This window comes from Schistocerca americana, chromosome X (genome assembly GCF_021461395.2).
Source record: "Schistocerca americana isolate TAMUIC-IGC-003095 chromosome X, iqSchAmer2.1, whole genome shotgun sequence".
NCBI lineage: Eukaryota > Metazoa > Arthropoda > Insecta > Orthoptera > Acrididae > Schistocerca > Schistocerca americana.
This window is the reverse complement of record NC_060130.1, coordinates 965,728,442-965,745,223: the sequence shown is the minus strand read 5'-3', so window position 1 is coordinate 965,745,223 and position 16,782 is coordinate 965,728,442. Positions and strand designations below refer to the sequence as shown.

The window sequence follows — 16,782 nt, the reverse complement described above, 5'->3', positions numbered from 1 at the left end:
GAAAAACAGCATTGAATTTAATAAAAACACTCCTTATTAGACAAAAACCAAATCCAAATATATCTAATAACTTTCAATCTATATTTAATTATAGTTGTAAATCATATAATAGGTCAAGTTACTGTTTCAACTCGAGAGCTAGATTTAGTGATTTATACTTTTAGATTTGTTCAAAATTGTTGAAATAATGCAGCAATGATTTTATTAAGAGATCACCCAACTGACTGTAAAGTTTTTCTATATGTTTTAACATTAATAGTTATATGAAATTATTGTGAACATTATGAATGGTGGTCAAGATGAAAGTATCTGCACTGAAAGACCATATCTTTCAATAAGTGTGCAGGGCTGACATCATGACCTTTTGTCTGTCATGTTGTGCCTGGAGTCTTGATGAGTTATTTTTATCTTGGTTTTATCTGGAGGTGGTCAACCAAGGTGGTTGGTGGTAAGGTTACAAGAGGTGTGTATGCCACCAATTCCAATTTTTTTGTAGCAATGCTTTCCTATCTTGGGTATGTGTGATAAACTGTAAATCTGAGGACTCTGACTTCAGTCTTTAAAGGCAGTTTTGTTCCATGAGATCTCGTATGAGTGACTTTAGTTTGTAATTGCATGTCATTGCAGTTGTAAAGACTTTTGGTTATAATAGATTTGTATTGTGATGGACTTGAACTGATTTCGTTGGAATAGCATTGTTGACTGTGAAATCTAGAGCTATTGAGAATAACTCATGCTAATGAAAATTCAAAGATAGCTAGGTATTCAAGAGTTTATTGCACTACTGTGCGCTATTTAGCACATGTTGTTGGGTGTAAATGCTATGTCTGCACAAAATAATTACAAATATTGCACTGCTGATAGATACTGACCAGTTATTCAGTGAGTTATTTGTATGTGTCAACCATTCACATACATTGTGCATTTCTGAAAAATAAAAATGATTTATGTCAATGACAAAAGTGAATCTGTTTCGAGCAATATTCTTCTTCTTCAGGATTTCAACTAACAAATTCAACCTCAGTTCATTTATTATTAATTTATTCACTGATGTATATGACTGCTAGTATAATGTTTAGATAAAAGTCATCATTATGTTGAGTTGTTGGGCTGTAGAGCAATGGTGTACAGTCACCTCCTATTGATGATAGTCAGCCAGGTTCAAAGTTAATAAACATATATTGCCTGCACTCTGACAGAAATTATTACCATCTCATAATCATTTGTATTGAAAGGGATACACGACATGAGGAGGAGGAGCAAGACCCTATGAGTATCACTGTAAAGTGATATTATGAGTGAGTATAATATGAAAGGGGTTGCTTGCAAAAGAGAAGTGGGAACCATATCTAAACCAACTTAACAATATCAGCTGGAGGTACTAGGTCTGTGAAATTTATTTTTAAAGGTTTTACCAAGAGTGTGGAAAAATTTTCTTAAACTGGCCCTGCTCTAACTTCAGTTTCATGTGTCTAAAAATCCCAGATAAAGAAGTCCTTCCCCTTACTCTCTTCCAATGAGTCTGCATTGCCAATCAGTCTGAGACAACCTGAGAGAATTGTTGATATTTGAAACAGCACCTTCTCCAATGAATCTGTTGACTGAGAACAGTATGCCCAAGGAGAAAATGTGCCGTAATTGATGGTGGATACCTTCTACATACTGTTGTATATGACTCAACAGCTATGTTCAGATCAGTGTGCAAAACCTATGTAGATTATTTGCAAAAACACTGTGGATGTAATATCATAGTAGTTTCTGATGGATATCCTAGCAACATCTGTTACCAAAGAACGAAAGTAGCGTGTATCAGATGGAACTACCAAAAGCAAACTCATTTAAATTTTGATGGCTGAAATGGCTGCAAAGAGCATTGTGGTTAAGCAGACAATAGATAATCCATAAGATGGCATTGGTATCCTTATATTGCTGACAGCACTGACCTCTTCTCAAAATAACATCTGTTTCCTGAAGAGTGGGTGGGATAATTCTGTCAGTATTCTGTATGCATCTACATCATAAAAATTTAATCCTCTGGTTGTTCTTTCATTTCACACAGCAAGCAAGTGTGGCACTACCTCAGTCCCCTTTGGGAAACAGAAGAAGAATGTTAGCACCCTTTACATGAAAAACACTTCCCTGTCTGACTTTTTCTCCATCTGCATTTTCAAGCGGCTGGATGTAACAGCACATCAAATTTCTGAAGCAAGGGAAAGGTTTCTTGTGACACTATATGGCTCAATTTGATTAGCCACATAGGGCTCAAGGCATTAACTTCTTTGTGTGAATCTGTATTGTGTTATATGTTATTTTTTCCATTAACAGTAGCTTTCATTTTTTATATATAGGACATTTAGCTGGTAAGAAACGACATTATATAAGGAGAGGCAGAGGGGTGCTTTTGGGGTTACTAAATTTTGACATATAGAAGCACCTACCATGAGAAACATGAGTTTCTTGCCATTTTTATACAGCCTTAGCAAAATGAACATCCTATTGAGAACAGGGTTAGAGAGAGGGAAGGGGATGTAGGTTCTCAGTGGTAAGTATGGTTGGTATTGATCATTAGGGGCACCTGCCATCATGTCATTATACTTTATAAAATGTACAATCCAAATTACAAGGCTGAAACATGTGTCTCTCTCTCTCTGTCTCTCTCTCTCTCTCTCTCTGTCTCTCTCTCTCTGTCTCTCTCTCTCTCTCTCTCTCTCTCTCTTTCACACACACACACACACACACACACACACACACACACACACACACAAACACTTTTTTAAGAATTTTGTCATTCCTTTGAAGCTTTGTATCTTGGTATTTACGCAGTATCCATGCTCTATAACAAAGGGCTGAAGAATTCTTGCCACAGGAGGCACAGGAAAAAAATTATGGAGAAAAAAGCTGCATAATTTGACAATTTTTTCATGGCCCCCAAAGTTAGCACAGTGTTCTTGAGGTCAAAAACATTGATTCTATGCTAGACACAACCTACATACAGCATAGTGAAAGTTCATGAAATCAAGACCTGCTGCAAAGTCCAGCGTATCTGCTGTCCTCACAGCTTATTTATATTAAAACATCACTTTCAGTAGCAGGTGAGGTCAGAATTTTCTGTTAAAATTCTCATGGTCATTGCATGACCTTGTTATGAAATCATGAATCAGTAACTATCTCTCAGATGCTATGGATCGTAAAACATCTTTTACATCACAACAGTATCTTAACAAGTAAAGATATCTGTACATGGCTTTCTCCTGCTTCAGTATTTCAAGAATTCTCAGGTAGTGACAAGTAGCATAAATGTTTATGTGTCCCAGTTTGGAGAAAATGAAATACGGAAGAAATCGGCTCTCTCCAAAACTAAACTCGCTTCAAACTGTCAACATTCTGTCAGCCATTCTTAATTCTTAATGATTTTGTCAACTGAAGTGCCACATGTTTGAGTGGGTGCCACTGGGAATTTGTCATGAGGAAGCATTGGGTTTGAGAGGTGAATCTTGACTTAATTCATATCAGCTGTCCAATGAAACAGTCAGCTCATATGACATGATTATGTCTATGTATTTTACGCTTACAAGAGGACCTGTTCCACAGTATTAAAACAAAGAAATTTTTATGTTAAATTTTGATAATAATGGCCACTAGGCTGCATCATAGATAGTCTATGTTAAGTGCAGCTTCATTATATGGCAATCTTAAGAAGGTGTTCCATGTTACCACATTGGAGCCTAATGGGTTGGCATTCCAGTTAATACTCAGATCTTGAGGAAATCTGCTACAATTTACAATTTTTTAATAAATTTACTAATCCACTTATCCTCTTTAGGCAGTATATTAGCTTAACCTTCCATACTTCCTCTTTATGAATATGTATACTTTTAGCACAAATAAATTATACAGGGATTTGTAGGTATTACTCTAAAGATACTGTTTTTCAGCATTTTTATTTTTCCCCAAAGTGGAAAAAATTTTCATAAGTCATAGGGAATGGTAGGCTATTGATTTAACATCACTTGTCAGCAGGAAATACTAAATGCTTCATTTATAGATACAGTGTTTTATTGTGAAATGTTTATTTCACATGTTTACAAATTAGAGAATGAATCTTTCAAAACACTCAGGAACACAAAGGCCTGAGTTATATGGTCTACAGAAGTATTTGGTCTCTTTCCTCACTACCTTTCCTGCAGCTTTCCCTTGTTCCCAACAGGCCTTGCATCTTCGAGGGGTTTGTTTCCTTTTCTGTTGGTGGCAGTTTCTCAGGAAAATGACATACTGTGAGTCTGTTTGCACTTGCAGTTCCAGATGCTGAATGTGAGTCTTTATTTAGTTCTGCTCGTCCTTGTTGAACGAATTGCTTTGCTGATTTACAGATAAAATCTGATAATGCACACTTTTTTGACATTTTGATATTGTGAATAATGGTGACACTTACAACTGCCATCATAAAACTATGGAAGAAAATCTTTTTCCCCCATTTTGCAGTCTCTCACTGGAAAGGATAGTAACTCATCAGCTGGTCTCCTCTGTCAACACCTGTTTTAGACAAGTTGTAGTCTAGTATAATGTCTGGCTTTACTACCTCAACATATCCACTCCTGGTTTTTACACTGACATGTGAAGCAGTCATCTTATGCTGTGTTGACAACATGTGTACATCATGTTTGTCTTTCTATTTCAAGCAGAAAAAGTGTCCGTTGTGACAAAACATCCTTTCTCCTTTCTTTAGTTTTTGATTTATTAGGTTTCTAAGCAAACCTATCCTGTTCTTCATCACAGTTCCAACTTCCAATGCATTTATTTCCCATCGCTCTTCAAGGACTGCAGGACTTGTATAAAACCTGGTCATTTATACCACATGTCATTTTCCCAAGTAAGAGGAACATAGCCTCAGGAGCAGGAATTTGACAGAATTGTCAATATTTCCTTTCCCTCCAGTATAAACTTCAGCATTGCACATATAGCTTGTTTGAGCATCACTTATAACATACAGTTTTATCTCATATTTCTCTGGTTTGTGTTTCATATCTACACGGAATCCAGTTCTTGCTCAAAAAGGACATAGTGCTTCATCCACAGTCAGATTTTGTGATGGATAAAAGACTTTTCTGCATCTTTCTGTGAAAAGGTCCCAAACAGGTCTTATTTTATGCAGATGATCATGGCCTGGTTGTTGTTAAGGTATTCATAGCACATTATTGTTAACATGCAATATCCTTAATATGGCAAAAAATCTCTATCATAACATTAGCTGAGAAGCAAATTATGAACCAAGCACAGGGTCTTCAGAGCAATAACCCATATGTTTAGGTTTCTTTACAATACACGTATGCAAAACAATTGCAAAAAATGGATATACTTCATGTACCCTCACTGCTCTCCACTTCATGCATCCTCACTGCTCTCCACTTCTACTATAAAGATTTTGGTTTGATTCTGTTCTGATGGTGAAGTTCAGAAATATTATCAGTAGCATATGTATTTGTCTCTGACTTTACTTTTAGAAACATGCTGTGATCAAAAGATTGCAACAAACAGTCGAGTTCTGTTGATAATGTATGAACAGGAACCTGAATTCCACTCATTTCTTCAAACAGAGGTAATTCAGGGAGTCCATCAAAATGACACTATTCATTATGAAGGATGGGCTATTGAAATGAATGACAAACCTGACTAAGAGAAACTTGTGCATTAGCTTCTTCATACTCACTACCATCGTTTCTATCAGCAGCACAGATTTCACTCTCCAGCTCACATGGGTCATCGTTGTCTTCTGAAAAATCGCCCATGTTGCCCAAACGATTGTCAAGTTCTGAACCATTGTTCAAGAGTTCTTCAATCTCTAAGTTTGACAAGTGATGTTTGTTTTCTATATTCACTATTTATATGTTGTTACACATGGGAAGGATGCATACAATACCACAACCCCGCAGAGGACATAGAACAAAACAACCTTCAACAATATTCCGAGCGTGCGCGCAGTTCACATAACACTGGTACCATTCATGAGAGACTGGCGCCTGCTAGCCATCAACAATGCACTTATGACAAGCCAAACAATTAGTCTCACCATTTACAAATGTAAATCACATATTTAAATCACAAACAAATAAGTCAGAAGTGAAGAACATATGACATACATCCATCGGATTTTATGGTTAAAACATAGTGAAAATATCTATTATGTCCGTCGGCTCCAATGTGTTAAGAAGCAACAGGAAATGGAAATAATTGTGGGGATAAATAGTGTATTTGTGTAAGGTACATGGCTAAATCAAATGTGTCACAACGGAAATTTAGGTATCCTGATAGATATTAACTGGGCCTATTTCATTTGACAATGTCCTGAAATTCTGTTCTTGAAAACTTTGATGTGAAATGGACTAATTAATAATGAGAAAGGAAGATTTTATAAACTGTAATAACAATAGTCAAGAGATCTGAGGGTGTATGACTGACATGTTTAGCCCATGGAATTGCATATGTGATCTTTGGTGCAAGCATGCAATAAACATACTGGCTTTGTGTAGGGAAGCAAAGAATGATTCATCTTGAAAAATAATTGGTCAGATCCAATGTATTCATAAATGCTTGAGAGTTGCTTGAACCCTATAATAAAGTTGTAGTGGTACTTACAGTATATGAGGTGCTATTCAAAATTTTTGGGACTGGTGCTGCCATCTGTTGAAAACTTTACCTTTGGACTAATGGTCACTATCACCATCGAAGAAGTTCCAATCCACACATATACACTGGTCCCAGCACTTCTGTCACTGGTCAAACGTTTTCTGGAAGTCCTGTTCTTTGAGGGGGCTTATCACCGCAAGCAATGCTTCTTGAATCCTCTCTAGAGTGTCAAACCCTTGGCCTTTCAACTTGAGTTTCAGTTTTGGGAGTAGCGCAAATTTGCAAGGTGCCAAATCTGGTGAGTATGCTGGGTGGGGTAAACCGCCATGTTGTTTTTTGCCAAAAGGTCCTGATGAGGAAGGATGTGTGACAGGGCACGTTGTCATGATGTAGCAGCCAGTTCCCTTGGCACCAAAGTTCGGGCTGTCATCACCACACATTTTCACAGAGCTGTCACAAAACATCACAGTAGAATGTGGAATTCACTGTTTGGTTGGGTGGGATGAATTCTTTGTGCACAATTCCCTTGGTATCAAAGAAAAAGATGATCATGCTCTTCACTTTGCTCTTCACCTGCCTCATATTTTTGGGTCTTGGAGAGTACGGGGTCTTCCACTGGGACAATTGTCCCTTTGTCTCTGGGTCATAACCATAAATCCAGCTCTCGTCGCTGGTGACAACATGTGGCAAGAAGGTTGGACCATCAGATGCGGTCTGACGAAGGTCTGTTTCTGTTCGCAGATCCATCATAAAATTGCTACATGGCAAACACAGAGTATTACAGAAATCACTGTGGACATGCAACACTTCCTCCCAGCTGAATGCCACTCTGCACACTGACTCATCAGATATGCAGCTCTCGCCACCTAGTGGTGCAAAGATCTACTACTCCTACTTTCCAGATGGCAGCACCAGTACCGAAAATTTTGGATTCCACCTTATAAGGCTATTCCAGAGAAAGAGCAGTATAATTAGTTCCTTTGATGTAGAAGGCATGGAAACTTGGCTGGACCACCATCAAGGCTTGTGAACTTACTGAATCGTGCAGATATTACAGCTATTTTCAGACCAAATTAAGCAGTTTGTATGTGATATGTATTTTTAGTGTAATTTTATGCAATAATTGAAAAGAACATTGTGGACATCTATGGCGATTTTTGTGTGTGAGCATGTGTACTCATAACTTAATGTAGCTTGTACCATTTCCATTCAGTTTCATTAATTTTCTATATTTCCTAATAAATTTTTTTTTTTTTTTTTTACCAAATAGGTGAGCATATGCATTATTCAGGTACTTTTGACAAGAATTCTTTTTGATTTTTAAGTTAATATCTACCGCTTTTTCAAATTGTTGTCTGTCCCTGCAGGTTTATCCGGCCTGCTCTGTTTTAAGCAGGATCTCAGCATTATGCTTGCAATGCTGTAATGGCACAAGTAGCTTCAGAGATCCTCTAGAATTTGTAACAGCACGAAAAAAGCTGCTATTTAACTGATTATTACTCGGAAACACTTAACTGATTAGTACTCAGAAACACTTCATACTTCATCATCCAAGTTTTCTCCATTTACTGTTCCCTTCACACGTCAATTACCAAAAAAATTAGCTGGTGTATTTCTCTGAACAATATTAATGACTGCAGCTAAATTTCAATTAAAGTCAAGAGATACATCAGTTTATAGCTTTAAATACAATTACTCACTGTCAATAATATATTAATTATATTTTACATAAGGATATTTTTAAGAGGCGGAAAGTTTTTGGATTTGTTTTCAAATTATTACTTTTGCTTCAAAAATCAACTTATCCTTACCTTTTCAAATGAAGGATGTTTGATGACAATAAGGGCATGTTGAGCATTTGGAATTTCACTTATTCTTTTCCAGTCAATAATACCAGTAACAGTTTTCACATCTGCCTGTTTGTCCCACATTAGTGTCACCTCTGAGGACAAGGAATTGTTATCTGAACCATAGTGCCCAGTGACTGTGTAATTCCTTCGAGGATAAGCAAAATTAATTTCAAAGTGTTCTTCTTCCTTGTTGAGCTAAAACACAGTTAAAACAGATTTTAATGTGGTAACATACAACAGGAAATTGAGAAAAGATGAAATATACTCAATACTTACAGATGTTTTGTTGGTGAATGTAGTATCACAAGTGATCCATGCATCTGGTGTCAGGTGCAAAGTGGTTTTCTGCCAGAACTTAGAGTCAAGATATTGATAGTCTGTTTTAAGTTCCACTGTCCTGTTTGTATGTATCGCTGAAACATAATATAACTCCTTGACTGTGGCAAAAATAGTGTATAATCAAACCTAGGAAAAACTTGTATGAATCAAGACAAGTATGAGTTTATAAGGTCACTGAAATGAACAAAAATATTAAGTAAATAAGTTAATGGTTCATTAGTTTGTCCCACAATTTTACAATGATATTGCACATGCCATATCAACACAACAATTAAACACCAATAAAATTTAAGAATAAAACATAAATATTAAAAAAAAACATAAATGAAGATACACAATTTCTTACATATCTAGTGACACTAGCGTTTATAAATTGTATAATATGAATTTTTCTGGATAAGAATATGAAAAAATGTAGCTGATAATTCCAAAACGAATACCTCACTATTCATTCACATTTCATCACATACTGCACATCACTGCATTTTGGTCCAAACCCTTTCAGTTACCCATTAGAGACAAGTTGATACCCCTGCCTTCCACCAGAGTCTCCCTGTTTTCTTATTTGTCTGTCTGAAAAATCTGAATTTCCACTACTCCATTCTGAGCACAGGAAGGCAAAATTTAGTTAGCATGATCCATCACAGATTCTAGGCATAACAGTAGCTTGCATTAATTAGTGAATCATGATCCAGTCTCCATTGGGGAAACATCAGGAGAGTAGCAAGTTACTTCTTTACCTTTTTTGTGCGTTTCCATAGTTTAATTCTTGAATTCCTTGTGTGTTTTTGTATTTAAGAAGTGTGGACTCCCATATTAGTAACTGTAAAGTGTAGATCTGTGCATTCTGTGGTACAGTTGTCACTTGTTTGTTTAAAATGGCCAGCGGCCATTGGTCACAACTCAGTCAGGCTCCAGCCCCTGTTGCTGACACACTAAAAGTGTAGCAAGTTACATGTTTAGCTTTTTCTGTGAGATTCCATAATTTGATTTTTTTTCTTGCAAAATTTTGTATTTGAGGGGTTTTGCCTTGAATTTTAGCAGCTCTAAAGTGTAGATTTGTGCATTTCTTTTGAATGGCCAGCTTTACAGCTCAGCTAGGTGCCAGTCTCCATTGGTGACACACCAGGAGAGTAGCAAGTTACATCTATAGCTTTCTCTGTGTGCTTTTACAGTTAATTCTTAAGTTAGTAGTACTAGGATGGACAGGATATCTCCATGTTGTGTGTGGGTGCAGGAGGAGCCAGCCATAGTTCATGAACAGCTGAAAATGCATTTGGCCATGGTCAGTCATCTTCAAGCTGCTGTCTGAGAGTGTAAAGTAAACAGAATCTGGTACATCACATGGTACATCTCGGGTGCCACTTATTTTGCCCACGGGACCTGCTGCTGAGGCACCTTGCAGTGTAACCAAGATGGTGGATCTGCCTCCACCTCACAGTGAGTGGTAGGTTGTGACATGTTTGCATTGCTCAAGAGGGAATGTCTGATGAATGCTCACCAATCAAAATGCAGATAGCAATCCCCAACACCCAGTGACCCATAAATATGCTGCTTTTCAATCCATGATACATTGCCTAATATCCATCCCCATGAGTGAAGCTAACTTCCAAATGGAATTAAATGCAGTCAAACAAATAGTATCAAATAATGGCTATCCTCCTACCTTAGTGGACTCCATAATACACAAAAAGCAGAAACAACATGTATACTCTCATCTGTACTTTGCTCTTAGCCCACCAACTCAAGAATGCAATAAATGGGGCACAATCCCATACTTACGAAAAGTCTCATTGCATGTAGCCAGAAAGCATACATGCAGGAATGTAAAAACATGTTATGTGCTCAACACTGTTCGACACTTTTTGCCCAATGGGAAAGACAGTACTCCAGCTTTGGATAAGAGTGTAATATATAAAACTAATTGTAACTGTGGCAAATTCTATATAGGTCAGTCTGCCAGGGCATATATACCCACTTGAAGGAACACCACAGAAGTTGGAACTTAGAAAAGGAGACTCTACTTTTGCAGACTACCTGCTTGATGAAGGCCATGCTTACAAAGTGAAACATGAAGTATTACATCACCTCCACAAAGGAAGGAAGATGAACTGTCTTGAAACAATGGAAATTAATAAACATATACCCATCAACCTCAGCCTAGTACTGAATGACCAGATACAGTTCCTTTATTCACCACTTCTAACTGCAAAAACTACTTATCATTCCATCCAGGCCATGTTGTAAATTACTCCTCATACTCACATGCTCGATTTCCTTTATTTCAGTTACGATAATTTCTATTGTTATGTTTAAAAAATTTTGATTTGTATAATTACAGCTGCATCACTCACTGCTTAATATCACTGTTGCACTGAAGAGCCACAGAAACTGGTACACCTGCCTAATATTGTGTAGGGCCCCTGCAAGCATGCAGAAGGGTCACAACATGACATGGCATGGGCTTTACTAATATATGAAGTAGTGCTGGAGGGAAATGACACCATGAATCCTGCAGGGCTGTCCATAAATCTGTAAGAGTATGAGGGGGCAGAGATCTCTTCTGAACAGCATGTCGCAAGGCATCTCAGATATGCTCAATAATGTTCATGGCCAGGAACCTTGGTTGCCAGCATAAGTGTTTAAACTCAGAATAGTGTTCCTGGATCCACTCTGTAGCAATTTTGAATGTATGGGGTGTTGCATTGTCCTGTTGGAATTGTCCATATCCATCAGAATGCACAATGGACATGAATGGATGCAGATGATCAGACAGGACGCTTATGTATGAATCACCTGTCAGAGTAATATCTAAATGTTTAAGGGGCCCCATATCACTCCAACTGCACACACCATACACCATTACAGAGCCCCCACCCTGCTGACATACAGGGTCCATGGATCCATGAGGTTGTCTCTATGCCCATACGCGTCCATTCACTCAATAGAATTTTAAATGAGACTCATCTGATCAGGAAACATGTTTCCAGTCATCAACAGTCGAATGTCACTGTTGACAGGCCGGTGAAGCATAAAGCTTTGTGTAGTGCAGTCATCAAGGGTACATGAGTGGATCTTCAGCTCTGAAAGCCCATACTGATGATGTTTCATTGAATAGATCACATGCTGAAACTTGTTGATGGCCCAGCATTGGAATCTACAGCAATTTGTGAAAGGGTTGCACTTCTGTCACATTGAACGATTCTCTTCAGTCATCACTGGTCCCATTCTTGCAGGATCTTTTTGAAGCTGCAGTGACATTGGAGACTTTATGTTTTGCCAGATTCCTGATATTCATGGTACACTTGTGAAATGGTCATGTGGGAAAATCCCCATTTCATCAGTACCTTGGAGATGCTCGTGCATCGACTATAACACCATATTCAAAGTCACTTAAATCTTGATAACCTGTCATTGTAGCAGACATAACCGTTCTATAACCTGTGTCAGACACTAGTTGTCTTATACAGGATGAGTCACCTAACATTACCGCTGGATATATTTAGTAAACCACATCAAATACTGACGAACCAATTCCACAGACCAAACGTGAGGAGAGGGGCTAGTGTACTTGTTTAATACAAACCATACAAAAATGCGCGGAAGTACGTTTTTTAACACAAACCTACGTTTTTTTAAATGGAACCATGTTAGTTCTGTTAGCACATCTGAACATATAAACAAATACGTAATCAGTGCCGTTTGTTGCATTGTAAAATGTTAATTACATCCGGAGATATTGTAACCTAAAGTTGACACTTGAAACCTCCAACGTTCAGTTGCGTGTTGTAACAAACACGGGCCACGATTAGCGAGCAGCATCTGCAGGGACATGTTTACGATGACGACCGTGTTTACGAGTGTGGCTGTAGTGCACTGTTGTGGTTTGGTCTAACTGTCACAGTGTCCGCTTGTAGCGCTTGCTACTATTGTTATTCTGCATTTGTCTCCACCCACAGACCGACTGTAGTACACTGTGTTACCAGATGTCTGTGATAGTGTAGTGTTGTAGGAACTGTGACCATGGTGTATTCGAAATCTGAAAAGGCGGAGATGATACTCATCTATGGCGAGTGTTGACGAAATGCAGCTGAAGCCTGCAGGGTATATGCAGAACTGCACCCAGACAGAGAGCATCCAATGTGCCGCACATTGCAAAACATCTACCGCCAACTGTATGCAACAGGTATGGTCGTAGCACGCAAACGGGTCCATAACAGGCCCGTCACAGGAGAAGCGGGTGCAGTTGGTGTGTTAGCTGCTGTTGCCATGAACCCACACATGAGTACACGGGACATTATGAGAGCTGGTGGACTGAGTCAACGTAGTGTCATGCGCATACTGCATCATCAATACTTTCAGCCGTTTCATGTGTCGCTACGTCAGCAATTACATGGTGATGACTTTAATCATCGAGTGCAATTCTGTCAATGGGCATTAACAGAGAATGCGTTGCAGTTCTACCTGTTTACCAATGAAGCAGGTTTCACAAACCACTGGGCAGTGCATCTACAGAACATGCATTACTGGTCCGTGGACAATCCTCGCTGGCTCAGACAGGTAGAGCGACAGCGACCGTGGACTGTAAATGTATGGTGCGGAATCATTGGCGACCACCTCATTGGTCCTCACTTCATTGCAGGGGCCCAAACAGCTGCAACATACACCACATTTCTACAAAATGATCTGCCAACGTTGCTCCAAAATGTCCCACTGGAAACGCGTCGACGTATGTGGTATCAGCATGATGGTGCACCAGCACATTCCGCAATTAACACTAGGCTGACCCTTGACAGGATGTTCGACGGGCGTTTCATAGGATGTGGAGTACGCATAAATTGGCCAGCCTGTTCTCCTGATCTTACACCTCTGGACTTCTTTCTGTGGGGTACGTTAAAGGAGAATGTGTACTGTGATGTGCCTACAACCCCAGAGGATATGAAACAACGTATTGTGGCAGCCTGCGGTGACATTACACCAGATGTACTGCGGCATGTACGACATTCATTACGCTAAAGATTGCAATTGTATGCAGCAAATGATGGCCACCACATTGAACATCTATTGGCCTGACATGTCGGCACACACTCTATTCCACTCCGTAATTGAAAACGGAAACCACGTGTGTACGTGTACCTCACCCCTCATGGTAATGTACATGTGCGTCAGTGAAAAAGACCAATAAAAAGGTGTTCGCATGTGGACGTAATGTGCTGGTCCAGTCTCTTCTGTACCTAAGGTCCATCATCATTCCCTTTGGATCCCAACGTAATTCGGTGCTCTCCGATACACATGATCGAACAGCGGAGGAGTGGTACTCAAGCGTCAACTTGAGCTTACAATATCTCTGGATGTAATTAACATTTTACAATGCAACCAGGGGACTGATTACGTATTTGTTTATATGTTCAGATGTGCTAACAAAACTAATGTGGTTCCATTTAAAAAAACGTAGGTTTGTGTTGAAAATCAAACTTCCGTTTTTTGTTTTTTTTTTATGGTTTGTATTAACCAATTACACTAGCCCCTCTCCTCACATTCGGTCTGTGGAATCAATTTGTCAGTATTTGATGTGGTTTACGAAATATATCCAGCGGTAATGTTAGGTGACTCACCCTGTATAGGCGCTGTCAGCAACAGTGCCATATTCTGCCTGTATACATATCTCTGTATTTGAATACTCATGCATATACCAGTTTCTTTGGTGCTTCAGTGTATGTCTTACCTGTTTGTAATTTAGGATCTATTAAAGACAAGGTTATTTTGTTCGGCCACATCTTTGGAGTGCTTCAGCAAAGCTTATTGCTCAATTATGTTCTTCTGTGTACAACTGTTGTAATTTGTCTACAGTACATTCGTTAATGTGTCACATATTTTATCTTTATTAAATAATCTTACATCAAGTTTACACTGAAATAACCTTGCTTGTTTTATTCCTATACTAAAATTATCATCTTCATCTCTTTAAATGGTGATACTCTGTACATGCACTAGTTTAAAATCTTTGATCCAATATAATTTCACTGCTCCACATACTGATCTTTGTACCTGATGATGGCATAGCAGCCAAAAACTGGTTTGTGTAACAAACAATAAGTACTGTAGAATATTACACTGGTGTTGTGTATCTTTCACTCATAGAGTATGAAAAACAATCCCACTATGTTCAAATACTGCATTAGCATTTTGGTTCTTCAAACTGTCACATCAATTAAATATCTAGGCTGTTTTTTGTAAATGATTCTGTTGTTGTTGTTGTTGTGGTCTTCAGTCCTGAGGCTGGTTTGATGTAGCTCTCCATGCTACCCCTGCGCAAGCTTCTTCATCTCCCAGTACCTACTGCAGCCTACATCCTTCTGAATCTGCTTATTGTATTCATCTCTTGGTCTCCTTCTACGATTTTTACCCTCCACGCTGCCCTCCAGTACTAAATTGGTAATCCCTTGATGCCTCAGAACATGTCCTACCAACCGATCCCTTCTTCTAGTCAAGTTGTGCCACAAACTCCTCTTCTCCCCAATTCTATTCAATACCTCCTCATTAGTTATGTGATCTACCAATCTAATCTTCAGCATTCTTCTGTAGCACCACATTTCGAAAGCTTCTATTCTCTTCTTGTCCAAACTATTTATCGTCCATGTTTCACTTCCATACATGGCTACACTCCATACAAATACTTTCAGAAATGACTTCCTGACACTTAAATCTATACTCGATGTTAACAAATTCCTTTCTTCAGAAACGCTTTCCTTGCCATTGTCAGTGTACATTTTATATCCTCTCTACTTCGACCATCATCAGTTATTTTACTCCCCAAATAGCAAAACTCCTTTACTACTTTAAATGTCTCATTTCCTAATCTAATTCCCTCAGCATCACCAGACTTAATTCGACTACATTCCGTTATCCTCGTTTTGCTTTGTTGATGTTCATCTTATATCCTCCTTTCAAGATGCTGTCCATTCCGTTCAACTGCTCTTCCAAGTCCTTTGCTGTCTATGACAGAATTACAATGTCATCAGCGAACCTCAAAGTTTTTATTTGTTCTGCATCGATTTTAATGCCTACTCCGAACTTTTCTTTTGTTTCCTTTACTGCTTGCTCAATATACAGATTGAATAACATCGGGGAGAGGCTACAACCCTGTCTCACTCTCTTCCCAATGACTGCTTCCCTTTTCTGCCCCTCGACTCTTATAACTGCCATCTGGTTTCTGTACAAATTGTAAATAGCCTTTCGCTCCCTGTATTTTACCCCTGCCACTTTCACTCTTCACGCAGTATCATATCTCCCATTTCATCTTCATCTACATCCTCTTCCATTTCCATAGTATTGTCCTCAAGTACATCACCCCTGTATAGACCCTCTATATACTCATTCCAACTATCTGCTTTCCTTTCTTTGCGCTAAAACTGGGTTTCCATCTGAGTTCTTGATATTCATACAAGTGGATCGCTTTTCTCCAAAGGTCTCTTTAATTTTCCTGTAGGCAGTATCTATCTTGACCATAGTGAGATAAGCCTCTCCTTACATTTAACCTCTAGCCATCCCTGCTTAGCCATTTTGCACTTCTTGTCGATCTCATTTTTGAGAGGTTTGTATTCATTTTTGCCTGCTTCATTTACTGCATTTTTATATTTTCTCCTTTCATCAAATAAATTCAATATTTCTTCTGTTACCCAAGGATTTCTACTAACCCTTATCTTTTTACCTACTTGATCCTCTGCTGCCTTCACTACTTCATCCCTTAGAGCTACCCATTGTTCTTCTACTGTATTTCTTTCCCCCATTCCTGTCAATTGTTCCCTTATGCTCTCCCTGAAACATTGTACAACCTCTGGTTTAGTCAGTTTATCCAGGTCACATCTCCTTAAATTCCCACCTTTTTGCAGTTTCTTCAGTTTCAATCTACAGTTCATAACCAATAGATTGTGGTCAGAGTTCACATCTGCCCCTGGAAATGTCTTAC

General features: G+C 38.6%; 1 protein-coding gene across 1 annotated transcript in view; it reads right to left on the bottom strand.

The window, feature by feature from the left end:
* The window catches only part of LOC124555064, a 704,233-nt gene that overhangs the window by 269,850 nt on the left and 417,601 nt on the right, over window positions 1–16,782 (bottom strand). Inside the window, exons 47-48 of the mRNA XM_047128850.1 lie at window positions 8,751–8,887; window positions 8,436–8,669 (exon numbers count right to left, since the gene is read on the bottom strand). Coding sequence (XP_046984806.1) covers window positions 8,436–8,669; window positions 8,751–8,887 — 371 coding nt within the window. The remainder of the gene's footprint in view (window positions 1–8,435; window positions 8,670–8,750; window positions 8,888–16,782) is intronic.